At 36.3% G+C, this 16436-nt stretch overlaps 1 protein-coding gene across 1 annotated transcript in view; it reads left to right on the top strand.

Moving 5' to 3' along the window:
• The first annotated feature begins 3956 nt into the window (after positions 1-3956).
• PPARG (peroxisome proliferator activated receptor gamma) overlaps positions 3957-16436 on the top strand; it is a 31575-nt gene continuing 19095 nt past the window's right edge. The window contains exons 1-3 of the mRNA XM_070933665.1: positions 3957-4176; positions 8035-8204; positions 9400-9538. Coding sequence (XP_070789766.1) covers positions 3957-4176; positions 8035-8204; positions 9400-9538 — 529 coding nt within the window. The remainder of the gene's footprint in view (positions 4177-8034; positions 8205-9399; positions 9539-16436) is intronic.

The following is a 16436-nucleotide window of genomic DNA, read 5'->3' as shown; positions in this document are numbered from 1 at the left end:
TTCTCTTCCTACCTTTCTACTTTTACTTCTTTCACTTCTTTCCTCTTCTTATATGCATTTTTCATCATAATCCCTCAAATCAACCATGCTTTTAAATTTATATTCATTCCATTGCTATGTGTACATATGGATGGACTTATCATTAAACCATGTATTCAAAACAGCCCTTTTTCTAATCAGGTACCTAACAGTCACCATTCTTATTAATTCTTGGATTTCTGAATGATCAATCACTTTTTTTGAATGATTTTTCCTTATTCATGCATATCAACCTAACAATTTTACCCCCTGGAGTTGCCTTCAAAATAATACATTTTTTTCTCAGAACTCATTTCTGGTTCTTACATTATCCTTGAGTGTCACATACAATTATCACAAACTTTGGATTTCTACTTTTATTTGCTCCATAGCAACCTAGATAACACTAGATGATATTTCCTGACATACATTTTAGCTGTTCCTCTCATAATGAAACATCCCCTTCCAATTTCCTGTGTTTCCTGGAGCATTAGCTCCAGACTATAAGTATTGAATATCTTCATTCAGATCATTCACTAATTCATGCTCTTTGCCTTTTATAGAAGACTCAAAGTCACAATTTTCCATATACCATAATTGCCACCAGAAGAACTTTGACACTGACATTTATTTTTTCCTGTCAGATCTTTGGTCACCTGAGATTTCTTATAATGCTTTCATAAGATAAACTAGGCTGCCATTTTTAGCCATAGTCATGCCACATGCAGCATTCCCTCAAACCGAAAGGACAGTATTGGTCACTTTTAACATTTCTGACCTTTATGTATATTCAATCATTTGTAATTATTTTCTGCAAAACTTGGATAAAACCAAGGAAGGAACATTAGACTCAAAAGTGTAGATTATGAGTCTCACAAGGGGGCTTCCAATGGAGATGGCTATGTGGTGACTAGGAGTCTTTATCTTTCATTAATGGCTTCCCAGGAGCAACAAAAAAAAATGAATGTAGATTTGGGTGTTGGAAAAATGGCAGGAAAATTAAAACTGACACCACACTGAGGGTTTTGCTTAAACTAGGAGTTATTATTATTATTATTATTATTATTATTATTATTATTATTAATCAAATTCCTATACCGCCCTACTCCCGAAGGACTCAGGGCGGTGAACAGCCAAGATAAAATACAGATAATACAAATATTAAAAAAATCCCTTAAAATTATTAAATATTTCGGCCGAAACACAGATTAAAACACCCAATTTATAAAATCACAAATTAAAAAATTTTAAAAATTTAAAAGATAGGAGTTAGGAGTTGGCGATCCTTTGTCTATTGACCATATGCAAGTCTTGAAATTCCTCTTTTGCAGAGCCACAGGAAATTGCACTGCTGAATGTTGACAGCACAAAGACTGAGTGCACAATTTCTCAGACACAGAATTTCTAGGGAACCTTGGTTAAATCACTGGATCTGATGTATTATTTTTGGTGAAGTATGATGTATGTACTGTAGATGGCATATTTATGTCACACACACACACACACACACACACACACACACACACACACACACATTACTCAAGAGCTCCAGAAGCATAGCTAATGTTCCATATTTTTTCCCACAACAACTCTGGAATGGAACAACTTGTCCCGGCCGACTTGTGATGGTCAACTCGCCACAAGACAACTCTGTGCGACAATTCAACACGGGATAATTCAACAGAGGGACAAGTAACATTTCAGCTCACCCCCAGCCTTGAGGACTTCTAACTTGAGAAGGTTCAAATCTAAAGCAAGACAAGGACCGCTGCAATTAACTCATTCCTCTCTTGAGTTATCCTTTGCTGAATTGTCCCACAACAAGTTGTCTTGTGGTGAGTCGGCCAGGGCAAGACAGCCGGGACAAGTTGGCCAGGGCAAGTTGTCCAAGACTTCAAAACCCTATGAGTAGAAGTAGGTGTGGCTGAGAGAGACTGACTGCCCATATAGTCCTCTGCTTTTCAGATTTTTTTTTTTTCATTTTTATGGTATCTCTATCAACAGAGGGTTTAATTGTTTTTCAGTTGAAAATATTGAAATCACTTTTTTAAAAGGAGTTTTCCACCCTGCTGAGAAAATTATTTGCTCAGCAGAAAATACTGATGGAGGAAGAGGGGGGAATTTCCAAAGAAGTGTGCTGAGGATTGCAAACTTTAAGGCATGTCCAGACTCACCCAGGTCACAGGGTACAACTTTTACCAGAGCTGGGATACCCAGGGCCAGTGATATGTTTGCCTATGTCACCAAGGAAGTTAAACGTTGACAAAAGCCTCTCCTCCCGAGTCTAATGTGATTACAGTCGATAGACCATTGCTGCTATTTTAAAAACCATTTTTAGGAAGGAAGACAGGGTAGTACTGGCTGGTTCAAAGTAAACAGAGCCAAACCAGTTTTAATTACATAAAGGTGTAAAGTCCATGCATGCTAGTATTCCAAGTTTCAAATGAAATATCAAGCCAAATACAGTCAGCTTCCCTATTTTTATATGTATATGTATATGTATGTGTATGTGTATGTGTATGTGTGTGTGTGTGTGTGTGTGTGTGTGTGTGTATATATCTGTGATGTACAGTTCTAGTCTTGCACATACCTATATGTTTGTGTGTGTCTGTGTATCATATCATATATCTCTGGTGCTAATTAAGCAGTTGCCTACTTCAAAACTGGTATTATATGTGCCTAAAATTAAGTGTTCACTTGTGGCCTTTGAAAGGCATTGCTTTCCTGCCTCTGTCTCCCCTTTTTTCAAATTGGTATGTTGTGTGTGTTTTCTTATTTTTTTAGAATTATTAATAAGATCTAGCCTGATCCTAATTTAGATATGAGTATTTTACCATTCCAGACTTGGTAAACAGTTCCTGGATTTCCAGTTCTAGGCAAATACAAAAATTTAGTGGTTGTTGCTGCATTTTGTGGAATCTGTTCATTTGTCATGAAGTCCAAAGTTGACTCTTTACAGTTGTAGGCAGCATTCTGTCTGAAAAAGTAATTCTTGTGTGAAAGAACAGTTGTACTATGTACTATGAGCACTACTTAATTCTGCTGAGCAAAATGGTTTAAATCTTGCAATAACAAGTCACCTCCTAGTAAGTATCTGGGACATCTATGTAGTTTTCTTGGTAACTATACAGAATTGGTGAACCATGGCCACCTTCTATGATAATATTTCTACTTTCTAATGTAGTCTACAGGTTTAGGATTCTTAACTATTAACCACCTCATTAACCAGATCCAATTCTCCATAGTTGTCTTGGCATAACTATCACCATCTTTTTCTACTGGATACTTATTTTAACTGCAAAAGCATCATATTGGAGGTCTCAAGCAAAGATCAAAGGGATCATTGTTTATAGAATGACAACAGCAATAATGCATTTGTAGAAGAATTAATTTAAGTGATATTTGAAGGCTTCTGAACATATGTAAACTCTACACCCACAATCAGCCATAATTGCACCTGGTTTTAGGGGATGGTTTTTCAGCTCAGAAAGTGTAACTTTGAAATAAACAATTAAATAATATCCACATTGAATGTAATCTACAGGAAGCTCTCCCACACAATTCCCACTAAAATTAATTTTGCCATACTAATGGTAATAAACTTCCTGGTACATTAAGCATTTGCTGATTATTCATCCCCTCCCTAGATTTATTGGATTCCTTTTCCCCAGGGGGAAAAAATCCAGCATACCACTTCTGATATTAATAAAAAAATAACATCACTAAAAACCAGAAGATTTGCAACCATTCATAGATTGTTGGTATGTCTTGCTTTTGAAAATATTTACAGAACTGTGTCAGACCAGCACTTCTGAGTATTTCTGGCTTTGTTCATTATTTTTCTGGAATGTGAATGTAATTGTAGTGATGTAAATTTTTATTTTATAAATATTGAGTCTCACTTTTTTCTCTTTTTCTTTTTAATTTCAGGCTTTACAATGGTTGATACCGAAATGCCGTTTTGGCCCATGAACTTTGGTATTAGCCCAGTTGATCTTTCTGCAATGGATGAACACTCCCATGCTTTTGACATAAAGCCCTTCAGCACCGTTGATTTTTCCAGCCTTTCTTCTCCACATTATGAGGACCTCCCTCTTGCAAGAACTGACCAGATAGCCCTAGACTATAAATATGATGTGAAATTTCAAGATTGTCAAAGTATGTAAACTTTTTATGGCTTGATCATTGTAGTTATTAGAGGAGTGTTCAGCTTTAGTTGGTATCAAACACCATAGGAGCCTGAGTGGCGTAGGAGGCTAATGCCTCCTACTAAGGCAGCATTTAACATCCAGCTGCCTGCAATTACTGCGAGTTCAATTCTCACCAGGCTCAAGGTCGACTCAGCCTTCCATCCGTTCTAAGGTGGGTAAAATGAGGACCCGGTTTGTGGGGGCAATAAGCTGACTTTGTATAAAATATACAAAAGTATGAAGGCTATTGCTTAACGCCTTGTAAGCCGCCCTGAGTCTCCGGAGAAGGGCGGCATATAAAAATAAAAATAAATAAAAATAAATAAATAAAATAGTTTATAAATTAACTAGCGAACAGCTTTAAATCAGGGGTTTTCAGGTTGTGAAACCTGATAGTTAAAAAAAAAATTCCCAAGACTGATCAGGAGGCAAAGCTCAAGTAACTTCCTTAAGTCTCTCACAAAACTCCATCAACTGAACGCAATTTGAAAAATCTTGCTTTATACAATCCGGAATACAGATAAACATACATTCTTCCATAGTAAAAGGCCACTGATTTAGTGATAGTTTAGTGATAGGTTGATAATTTATATGCTATAAATTCCTGTTTTGTTGCTATGTTGTATCAACAAAATAATTTTTTAGGCTATTAGGACCTACAAAAAAGACCCTTTAGTACAATCAATCATATTTTAAGATTATAGTTATTTCCTTAAATTAAAAAAAAACCTGTTGCTTGGCCTTTGCAACAAAAAAGACTAGAACTATCATTCTGTGTACACTTATCAATTTAAAAGTTAAATTCAAAACTAACAATACCCAGGTGCCACAGTGTTCATATATTCAATACTTATGTATATTTAAAAATAAAAAATTATATATATATATATGTATGTTTGGGAAATGAATTTTTATGATTCCAAAATTATGTACATTTAAATGGGCTGTAAACTATATCAATTAGCAGTTCGAAAGGACGTAAAAAATGCAAGTAGAAAAAATAGGGACCACCTTTGATGGGAAGGTAACAGCGTTCCATGCACCTTTGGCGTTTAGTCATGCTGGCCACATGACCAGAGAGACATCTTCGGACAGCGCTGGCTCTTCGGCTTTGAAATGGAGATGAGCACCGCCCCCTAGAGTCGGGAACGACTAGCACATATGTGCAAGGGGAACCTTTACCTTTTTAAACTATATCAAAGATAAACCCATCTCTCTTCTGTGCTCCTTGAGTTCCCCCCCCACTAATTTTCAATCTCATATTACTCTACTTTCATTGTTTATTCCATTGTTTATCTGTATCATTTCATTACTTTGATACTGTTATTTTTACTCTTCATTGCTCTATTTCTACTGTTGTAAGCCGCCCAGAGTAGCCCCTTAGCGAGATGGGCAGGAAATATATTTAACAAACAAATAAATAAATACTAGTTCATAAATTGGTAATCTTAGCTAAGATCACAATATTCATATCCCACCCCAATCAGAATACTGTGGATAGGACGCAAATACAAAAATCAAAGAGAATCAAGGGTACAAATCTTTAATCTATACCTATAGTAGCCACCATCCTTTAATCAACTTGAGGAACTAATCAATTTAGGAGGTTGTAGCCTCCTGAAACTTCACCCCATTTAGTTGTTTGGGGAAAGGCTAGCAAGGTAATTGCTGTGTTTATCTCTAATGGGGCGAATGTTCCAAACAGTGAGAGCTGCCACAAAGCCTGTCACCCACATATTTCAAATTGAGATAGTGCTATCATCCGCAGGCCCTCTCTAAATGTCTGAAGTGGTTTCAATTCAATTCAGAGAGAAGATGAAATATAAAAAATCTGGGATTATAGATCTGACTGTATAGAATTTACAAGAAACTAATGTAGTCCTGCCTGTTGTAAGATACACTAAGAAGCAGCATTAGATTTATAATTCTTTAATTTTTACGGTTTACTGAGTTTCAAAATGAGTCATGCAATAAAAATATAAATAATACAACCAATACTTTTTATTCTTTGAATTAATGTGCACTAAAGCAAAGATGGTGTAACCCATCGATGTAATATATGAAGCAGGATTGTTTTGTTTTGTTTTTGTTTTTATTAAATTTATATACCGCCCTACTCCCAAAGGACTCAGGGTGGTGAACAGGCACAAAATAAAATACATAGATACAAAAGTTAGAAACATAATTAAAACCAGATTAAATAATTTAGCCCGAGACAATTAAAAATCCCAATAATTTAAAACAGATTAAAATTTCAATTTAAAAGAATTTTAAAACAGGGGAGAAAATTAGGCCAGGCCGGCTTGCTGGAATAGGAGGGTCTTAAGAGCACGGCGGAAAGTGCGCAGATCCGGGATCCTCCGTATCTCTGGGGGGAGCTCGTTCCAGATAGTGGGTGCCCCCACAGAGAAGGCTCTCCCCCTGGGGACTGCCAGTCGACATTGTTTGGCTGACGGCACCCAGAGGAGTCCCTCTCTATGAGACCGTACCGGCCGGTGGGAGGCTGTTTGTGGTAGTAGGCGGTCCCGTAAATAACCAGGTCCTAAGCCAAGGAGCGCTCTAAAGGTGGTAACCAAAACCTTGAAGCCCACCTGGAAGCCCACCGGGAGCCAGTGCAGCTCGTGCAGGAGAGGTGTCACACGGGAGCGCCATGTTGCTCCCATAACCACCTGCGCAGCCGCACTCTGCACCAGTTGGAGCCTCCGGGTGCTCCTCAAGGGGAGCCCCATGTAGAGAGTGTTACAGTAGTCCAGGCGGGAAGTGATGAGGGCATGAGTGACTGTGTGTAGGGAGTCCCGATCCAGAATGGGACGCAACTGGTGAATCAGGCGAACCTGATGAAAAATCCTCCCGATCACAGTCGTCAAGTGCTCTTCTAAAGACAGCCGTGAATCCAGGAGGACACCCAAGTTGCAAGCCCTCTCTGTGGGGGCCAGCGATTCGCCCCCAATAGTCAGCGATGACGTCAACTGACTATATCGGGATGTCAGAAACCACAGCCACTCGGTCTTGGATGGGTTGAGCCTGAGCCTGTTCCTCCCCATCCAGATCCGCACGGCCTCCAGACATCACTTCAAGGGCATCGTTGGGGTGGTCTGGGGTGGAGATGTACAGCTGGGTGTCATCAGCGTACTGGTGGTACTTCACCCCGGATTGGGAGAGCTAAAGCCTGTTTTCTATTTCATGGTTGTAGAATTATAGAATTTTTTTTTCACTCTGAGCACAACTTTTAGAGAAGAATAATTTAATGGTGCATGCTATCAATCTTCCCATTCCAAAGTATTAGATGCCGCTTAATCTTAAATATGACCAGAATTTAGAGGCATAATGGCTTGGAAAATCAACAGCTTAATGGCATGCTCCTTTTGAAAGCCCAGGTTCCAAAGGCAGCATATTGAGTATTACAAATCAGCCAAAACCAAGCTTGATTTTATGAACTGAGACATACATAATTGACACCAATATGTTTATCACTGGCCTTTTCAGTATTTGCTTCACAGAAATTATAGTTTTAAAAAATGAAAATATTGTGTTAACTATAGTTGAAACTATGTTTTGAATTGGATTTCAAATTCTGCTTTAGAAACATAATATACAGTAATTGGTGGCCACCAGTGTTTTACTTTGGCTTTTTCCACTGGAAAGGCAAGGTTAGATATTTCAGACTCCCATTTGCTGACTTTACTAACTATGTATATCTAACTCTTGTATAGTTTTTAAAATATCTGAAACTTGAATGCATTCAGATTGGCAATACTAATTAGAGGTAATTGGTAATAATCAGGGATTTAGTTAATTCTTCTTTTGAAATCTTCCTCTTATTCAGATGCAATTAAAGTAGAACCTCCATCTCCACCGTATTTCTCAGAAAAACTTCAGATGTATAGTAAACCACATGAAGAAGCCTCTTGTTCTCTCATGGCTATTGAATGCAGGGTGTGTGGGGACAAAGCTTCTGGGTTTCATTATGGAGTGCATGCATGTGAAGGTTGCAAGGTAGGTAATTGTAGTAATGCATGATTCATTAAAAAAAATGTTTCTTTATCTCTTTAAAATGCTATCAGCCCTTACTGTAATATCAATAGTCAAAGATAAGAATTTCTAATTCACCAAATTCAGGAGGGCCATATACTTCTAGTTTATTTCTTTTCTAAAATATGTTAGAACATGCTGCTGCTCCTCATTATTTTGTATTAATAGAATCTAAAACATCATCTGAGTTAGTTTTAACTAAAAAGTTCCTTGTCTGTTTTAGTTAACTAACAGGCAAATGACAATAAGGAACTTACTTTTCTAAAGTATGTTTTGTTTAGTATTTGTCTTGCTGGAATATTGCACTTCAGCTTTTATCTGCCCCTTAGTATACCCTGAGAGAGCAAGCACATTTAGGTTTTTTGTAACAATTCTAAGAATGTGATTTAAATCACATTTTTAGAATTGTTAGCAAGCTAACTTTCTGTTATTAAATCACATTTTTAGTATTGTTAGACAAAAGCTAAATTTGTTAAAGTGCTTACTCTCTCAGGGTATACTAAGGGGCAGATAAAAGCTGAAGTGGAATATTCTAACAAGACAAATATATTTCAAACAGGAAGTAAGCCAAAGTAAGAAAATGTTTCTCATGCACTCCATCCAAACTTGTGAAATAAATACAACTCTTGGTGATATGTCATGTAGACCTCCCCAAAGCATGTTCAATCTTAATATTTTGTCACATCAAGCAATTAATTAAAAAACCTTCTCTTTTAAACAATCACATCACTTTCCCAGAAACTATAATTTAATATAATTTATTAAGTGAGTATTTAAAATGTTTTGCAAAATTATAAATAAGAAGGTAGAAAATTATTCCATACATGTGCACACATTCTCTATTTAGTATACTTAATTCTTGCAGATATCTTAACTAAGCTACAATGAACTTACCATAAAGTAAATTCCACTGGAATTAAAAAGAGTTCCTTTCATGTTAATGCAATATTTAAAACACACACACCATATTGCTTTGTTCTGAATGAATACTGAGAAATCAGATTTCAAAAAATAGTAGAGTGTGTGATAAAATCCACAATAAAATTAAAATATTTCTAGCCAAAAATACGTTGTTGTCTTTCAACTTAAATCTGATATGGTGGGAAATTCCTTAAGGATAATATTTTTTGTATCCCTTTATTTATTTATTTTTTTGAAGGGTTTCTTTCGCAGAACAATCCGTTTAAAATTAATCTATGATCGATGTGATCTCAACTGCCGCATTCATAAAAAAAGTAGAAATAAATGTCAATATTGCCGATTCCAAAAGTGCCTTGCAGTTGGAATGTCGCATAATGGTAAGCATCTTAATTTCTGGTTAGCTGATTGGAAATGATGTGTCAAGAGAATGGATTGTATCTGTTGTCTATGAAACAACAGTCATGTGGCTCTGTGCATTTTGAATATACAGGGTTCAGCAGCTCTTTATATAGAATGTGACATCCTATGCAACTTGCACACATAAGTACTCTTTAACAGTTGCCTGAAAACGTGTGCAATTTCAAATGTTTTAATAATCTCGCTTCCATTATATCTCATAGGAACATAGCCATGTTGTGAAATGCTAAAAGAGTAATTAAAAATATATATTTTAAATATAATCTGGATGATCCATGGAACCATGTGCCTGCATACCTTATCTTGTCAAATTCAACCAGGTTAAAAAAAAAAACCTGAGAACGCATTGCAAGATCTAGGTGTATGATCATTTGAGTTTGGCACTTAGATGCAATTCCCATAGAAAGATGTTTAATAATGTCAGGGGCTACAAACCACGGTAATCCTTCCTAGTCATGCTTAAGACCTCAGGACTAGGGCTACTGAATGTGAGCAACGGCTCTTCCAGTCCTGACAAAGGAGCATATCCTTGGAGTGCTGGTTTAAATGATAGCTCAAGCAAAATGATCTTGCTGGAATGAAGAAGCATGTTCACCCTGCAGAACAGCTGGAAGAGATCTACAATTATCAGCAAGATATTAGCTGGTGTTTTGGTTGCTGTGTCTGTTGCACACAATCATTATCTATCTTTGTATTCCCATTAACTATCACTGTTAGTTTTTCCTAAATTATTTTCTGCTCTCCTTTACCACACTATGCCTTTTGGTATCCTAGCCATACTTGAGAAAGAAATCATATACATCTAGTGCGGTGTTTCTCAACCTTGGTAACTTTAAGATATGTGGACTTCAACTCCAATGGCCGGCTGGGGAATTCTGGGAGTCCACACATCTTAAAGTTGCCAAGATTGAGAAACACTGTTCAAGTGTCAATGTAATATGTAGAGTATGATATTATCGGTAACACATGAAGTGATTGATATCATATGAAGTTATTTTACATCCATCTGGATACAAAATAAAACTCCATGACAGTATTGTTGAATACTGTAATGTATTTGTTGACTGTTGGGAGCTTATATTCTAGGTCAGCCCATAGCACTTAATTCTTCCTATATTTCTTGGAAAATAGGAAGGTTCACAATAAAATATAAATATCCTCTTGAGGCATAGGTTTTATGTAGGTTTTTTTCAAACATGGAATATTTGGCTTATGTAGATTATTCAGTAAATATTTGGCTTGAAAAGCTTTGGACTGCTTATTCTATTTTCCTGTCCCTATTACTTCCTCTTCCATTGCTACATCTTATTATGTTATTAGCCTTGTCTCATTTGGTTATTTAGATTTCATTTTATTCATTGAGATTATATAATCATAGGTTTTTCTGCTTGTGAGTCTGAAAGGCCTTATTGTTTCTGACCCATCTCTTGTTTTGCATCATATACTAAGTACATCATTCAGTGCAATAACATTAACACTTCCAAAATCAGATGTTTGTCTGTCTGTCTGTCTGTCTTTCTGTCTTTCTTTCTTTCTTTTTCTTTCTTTTTCTTTTTCTTTTTCTTTCTTTTTCTTCCCTTCCCTTCCTTCCTTCCTTCACTTTTTCCCTCCCTCCCTCCCTCCCTCCCTCCCTTTCTTCTTGAAACTTATTTCACGTCTGTGTTAAGGCTGGGGCAATATTAATCCATTTTAACTATGGTGAGATGAAAAGATTTTGCCCTTTATTGTTCATATGCATAATTATTAATGAAGTGCTTAGCTTTTGTCTGAATAAGATTTTTTTCTTCCAAGGAGTTGAGAGATAAAGATGAATGACACAACCATCAGCCCCATCTTTCATAGCCTTTTCTGCATTTTTATGCCACTTCATGAATAACCTAGATAGTTGGCCAATGTCTCTATCTGGTTTTCTGCACTGAAAGAGTGCAGAAAACAGTACAAATTGCTATTATTGTGCAGGGGAGAGGGCACCTGCATTGCAGGAGAGAATGATGAAATCCATGGTTGGAAGACAAGTCAAGACTAGAATTCTTGCCATTGGGAAACCATTCCAGAGGAAATGCAGCTAAATAATCTTCACAACATTTCTGCTTCAATTGGAGTTGGGTTAGCATCTACTTAGCTGAGCTTTCCACCCCTCACTTAAGTCCTACAGTTTCATGAGCTTACAGTTGGTGCCATTCTCAGAGGAAGAAAGTTACAGGCTAATGCCATTTCATCCAGTCTGAGGAAAGAAAGAACATCTGATGGCTTTATATTAATTGGTGGCATCAGAAAAGCCCTCTGGTATCTCCGGATTTTTCAGGAGAGGAGAATTCTGCTTTGCAATGTGATTGCAGTGGCTCTAAACTGGAAGTAAGGTACTTGCTATAACATTATTTAGCAAGTAGTCTTAAAATTATGTAATCCAGATTTGAACTACCTGGATTTGACCTTGTTATTACAGTACTTTTCATGAAGTAGTTTATTTGCTGCTGCTTATTTATTTATTAAATTTATATGCCTCCCATCTTTCTGATAGGGTGATTCTGGGTGGATAATAGAAATAGAAAAGGAATTAAAACTTGTAAAACTATGCATAGAAAAGGAATTAAAAGTTGTAAAACTTTGCAGAAAACTAGAACCAAGGAGACAGATAGGATGGAAATGAGGTCTTCTTATCCCATCAATCATTCCCCCCCCTGTGGTTCCAAGCCAACTGGCTAAATCAAGTTTTAATACTCTTCCGGGAGGCCAAAATAACCGAAGCAGTTCTCGCCTACAGTGGTAGAATGTTCCACAGGTCAGGGCCACAGAGGAAAAGGCTCTTCTCCTTGACCCTGCCTGCCAGAATTGCATAGCAGACAGGGTCTGTAGCAAACCTCTTCTGCTGGAAGCCTTGACAATGTAGAGAAGTATTTCTGCTAAGGGAAGTTAACGTTGTTTCATGTATCGTCATTGGCAGTCCGATAAAGCCAGATCTAATTTACTCCAAAACATTGTGATATTAGTATGCTCATTAAATGATTCCAGTCAGTATGGAGAGAAGGGGATGCCAACAAAACAGAACAGAAAAAAACAGGGGGGGGAATAGTATGGTTGTAAATTGCCACAAAAGACTGAAGAGGTACGGTTCCTTTTTTTCCCCAGATTACATTTTATGTTCCCCAAAGTCAACTTGTATACTTGCAATTTTAATGAGCAAAAAAGTCAGTAAAAAACCCTATTTCTACTTCCTTCTTGTTCATGTTTTTGACATATACAGTGGTCAATCTTCCTCAGTTATAAAATCTTGCCTGGTTTTTCTAGGCTGCACATTTATTCTTCTATTTCCTTAAAGGAGTGAGTCCCCATTGACTTTTAAAAGAATATATTTGAGTACAACATATCGTTTGGCCCTAACACAGCTTGTAGAATGAGCTTGATAGATTTAGGAGATGAATGTATGATATGGGACAATTTAAAGACCATTTAAGTTCATGCTATAAATTTATGAGAAAATATTTAATGTTATAATTCTTGAGAGAATGAATTCTAGTGAAGATTATTTTCTCTCTCCTGGCAAAGCCAAACGAAAACAGGAATAGAATGTCATAACAGAGCCTTATGTAATTAAAAAAACTAAAGAATTGCAAACATTACTGGGAAAATATCTTCTCTGTGGTTTTTATTTTCTCAGTATAAAATGTAGTTTCCTGACGCCAGAAGAAACTCTTAACTTGTTTTTTATTACCAACAAATAAATTGTTATGAGAAGTATTTTCTAAAATCTGATGTTATTTTAAAGGCAAAAATATTGCTGTGAAAATATTTTTATAGAACCTCATATGGACGCACACACTTTCCTAGTTAAGCTCATTCTGAACAGTATATATTATCTATTATGGAAGAACAGTGAAATGTATGGGATTTCACAAGACAGAATAGAAGGACACGGGGCTCTCATATACAACTGAATCTAGTGACCTGAGCTTCTTGAGGTATCAGATTCCATACCATGACTAATCCATCCTCAGTAATTCTATGAATTAAGTTAGTGTAGCCTTCAGTAGCCTTGTTTTCCCCAGAAATATTGGATTGATTTCCAATTAATTTCTAACCAAGATAGCTAAAGGCAGTTTGAGTCAAATTGAAAAAGACTAATAAAAAACACTGTCAAACTTTCCTCTTTGCACCCTTGACAGGAAAGAGTTAATTCAAGGAACAAGAATCCAAGAGCAATAATTAATAGTAGTTATAAATTAGAATTTGTTAAAAAGTTATAACACAAGAATTCAAGCAAGTGCCCTACTTTGGATAAGATGCCTATAGTATACATTAGCAATTCAGCAGCAAGAGTCTTGGCTGTTTCCTCCTGTTTTGTTGATGTAGAAAAGAAATAAGTCTATCTTGTGAAGATGGGACAGTAGGCATTTCCTGCGTTGATAACTCTCAGCGCTTTTATCAATGTGAGAAATAGTTCTCACAAACAGATTTATTTAGCAAAAGATAAATATCAGAGCTTAAAAATCAGACTACCTCCCAGTAAAACAATTCAAGGCCCTTCTGAAATTGCATAAAACTGAGACTACTGTTTACTGAGAAAAATAAATATTTTTTTACATTCATTTTAGAGAAAATATAGACCATGTAAAGTTGTAAACCACTTAGAAAGGACTGTAAAACACTATGAAGTGGTCTATAAGTCTAAGGGTTATTGTTATTGCTATTTTCAATGACATCAGGTCCAATCTGCTGTTATTTATGCAGGTAGGCAGATGTGTACAGATCATCCATACAACAGCATTTGCTTAAGGGATTGTACCTGTTTTGGACCTTTGCAAAGTAGGGCAAAATGGCAGGTTGAAATAGACTATAGTATGGGTGAGCAAGGGTGCAAAAGCAAATAACCCATAATTCAACTATTTCAAGACTTTCCTCTATTGTTCGACTCTTGTGTTCTCCTCAGATGGTTGGAATTTTGGAAGAGGGGAATGATACCCATAGGCCTACTTAGCCACTGAATAGAAAGGGTTGACAGGATGTTTGAGGAAGATGATCTACCCATTAGTGAATGAAGCTTTTTATTCGCCAAAGGTCATATTGGCCAATAAAGCCATTCTGCTAAACCGGATTTTAATCATTGATGATTTTTTACATCCAGTACATTTCTTTCAGATATATATTTAGTTCAGGCACTGGGGATATTCTATTTTGAATGCACAATTTTTATCTCATTTAGCAAGAATCCATCTGTAATTTTAATCTAGGGCTGTGAGTGAATTCCAAATCTAGTATTGCATTGGATCACCAAACTCCTTAAACTGGTCCTACACAACAACCTTATGTTACATGTTGAAAGTAAAAAATCTAGAGTTTGAATTGTTGCATCAGTTCCGTCAGTTACTTTAGGCAATTCCTTTTCCAACGTATATACTTCCTATCTACAAATGCAGAAGAAAATCACATGTTTTGGAGGTACAGCTTTTGTCGACCTCCAAAATTTATGGTTTATAGCACTAATCTAGAAATTCTCAGATTGTTAAAGGTACTGTGTGCTTTGCTTGATTTTATTGTAGGTAAATATGGCCATGTAGCATGTTAAGGGCTATAAAGCTTGGCATTCACGGAGACATGCTGTACAAATGAGGATTATAAATAACATTTTCTCCCTCCATAGGAAACAGAGACTCTTTGATCTTGCAAAGAATAATCCATTTCATTCTAATTCATATATTGCTACCAACATCTTTCAGTCGGATTTGTCTCCACTCTACTATATGCATTTTTAAACATGAGCAATTTGGACCCTTTGCTCCAGTTTCTAAATACATGGATATTGTAGAATTATTTTCATTACAAAATGTACTGGTAGTTCTCACCTTATGATCACAATTGGGACTGAAATTTCTGTGATAAGTCATTTGGTTGTAAGTTGAGTCAGACACAATTTTACAATTTTTATGATGGGCATTAGGCAAATCACAGTGGAAAATCATGCGGTTGTTAAGCAAATTCAGCTTCCCCAATGGCCTTTTCTTTTTTTTTTTTTTTTTGCCTGATATCAGGAAAAAAAAAGACCACAAATCACAAGCGTGTGATGGCAGTACACTATAACCAGCTGTAAATGCAAGTGTCAAGTGCCAAAATTGCAGTCACATCACCACGGGGTGGGTGGCTGGTGGGTGGGAGTAGTATAATAGTCGTAAACTCAGGTCTTAAGTTGATTTTTCCAAAGCTGATGTAACTTTGGATCATCATTAAATGAACAATCCTAAGTAAAGAACCATTTATCTATGTGAATTTTCTACACAAAGGATCACCATGGAAGCTTTGATTCATGCCTTCTTTGAAGAACCTGTTAGATTTTTAACCTGCCTTCTTATATCTTTTTTTAATTATTATTATATCTGTAGTTTTGTCCTGCTGTTTTATTAAGGCAGCAAGCATACGTTATTCTCCTGTCTCCTTATGTTTGCCACAAGGAATTGGGTTGAGTTGAGAGAGACTGGCCCAAAATCACCTAGCCGGTTTTCACGCCCAAGGAAGTCATAGAACTCATCATCTGCTGATTTCTGGACCAGTACTATAATCACTATACCACATAAAATCACGAATTCCTAAAACATACAATTTAGAACACTTATTTGGTACTTTGGCAATTTCAAACTTTCTTTCATGCTTTTAATAATCAGCTAATAAAGGAATGAAGTAAAATATTCTGCTGAAACTGAAGAATTTTATCTTTTCTATGATAGAATACTTTCAGTTCTATACAGAAAAACTGATTTCAGCATATCACACAGAGATAGACAAAACAGTCATATGAAGACAAACACACATACAGATAATTAAGATAATTTACATGTCAATATGTTTACTTAGAAAAGTTCCTTTGAC

Source organism: Pituophis catenifer, unplaced genomic scaffold (genome assembly GCF_029215685.1).
Source record: "Pituophis catenifer annectens isolate HBS135680 unplaced genomic scaffold, rPitCat1.0.hap2 SCAF_2, whole genome shotgun sequence".
NCBI classification, from domain to species: domain Eukaryota; kingdom Metazoa; phylum Chordata; class Lepidosauria; order Squamata; family Colubridae; genus Pituophis; species Pituophis catenifer.
Note: the sequence above shows the minus strand (reverse complement) of the source record. Positions and strands in the feature narration are given on the sequence as shown.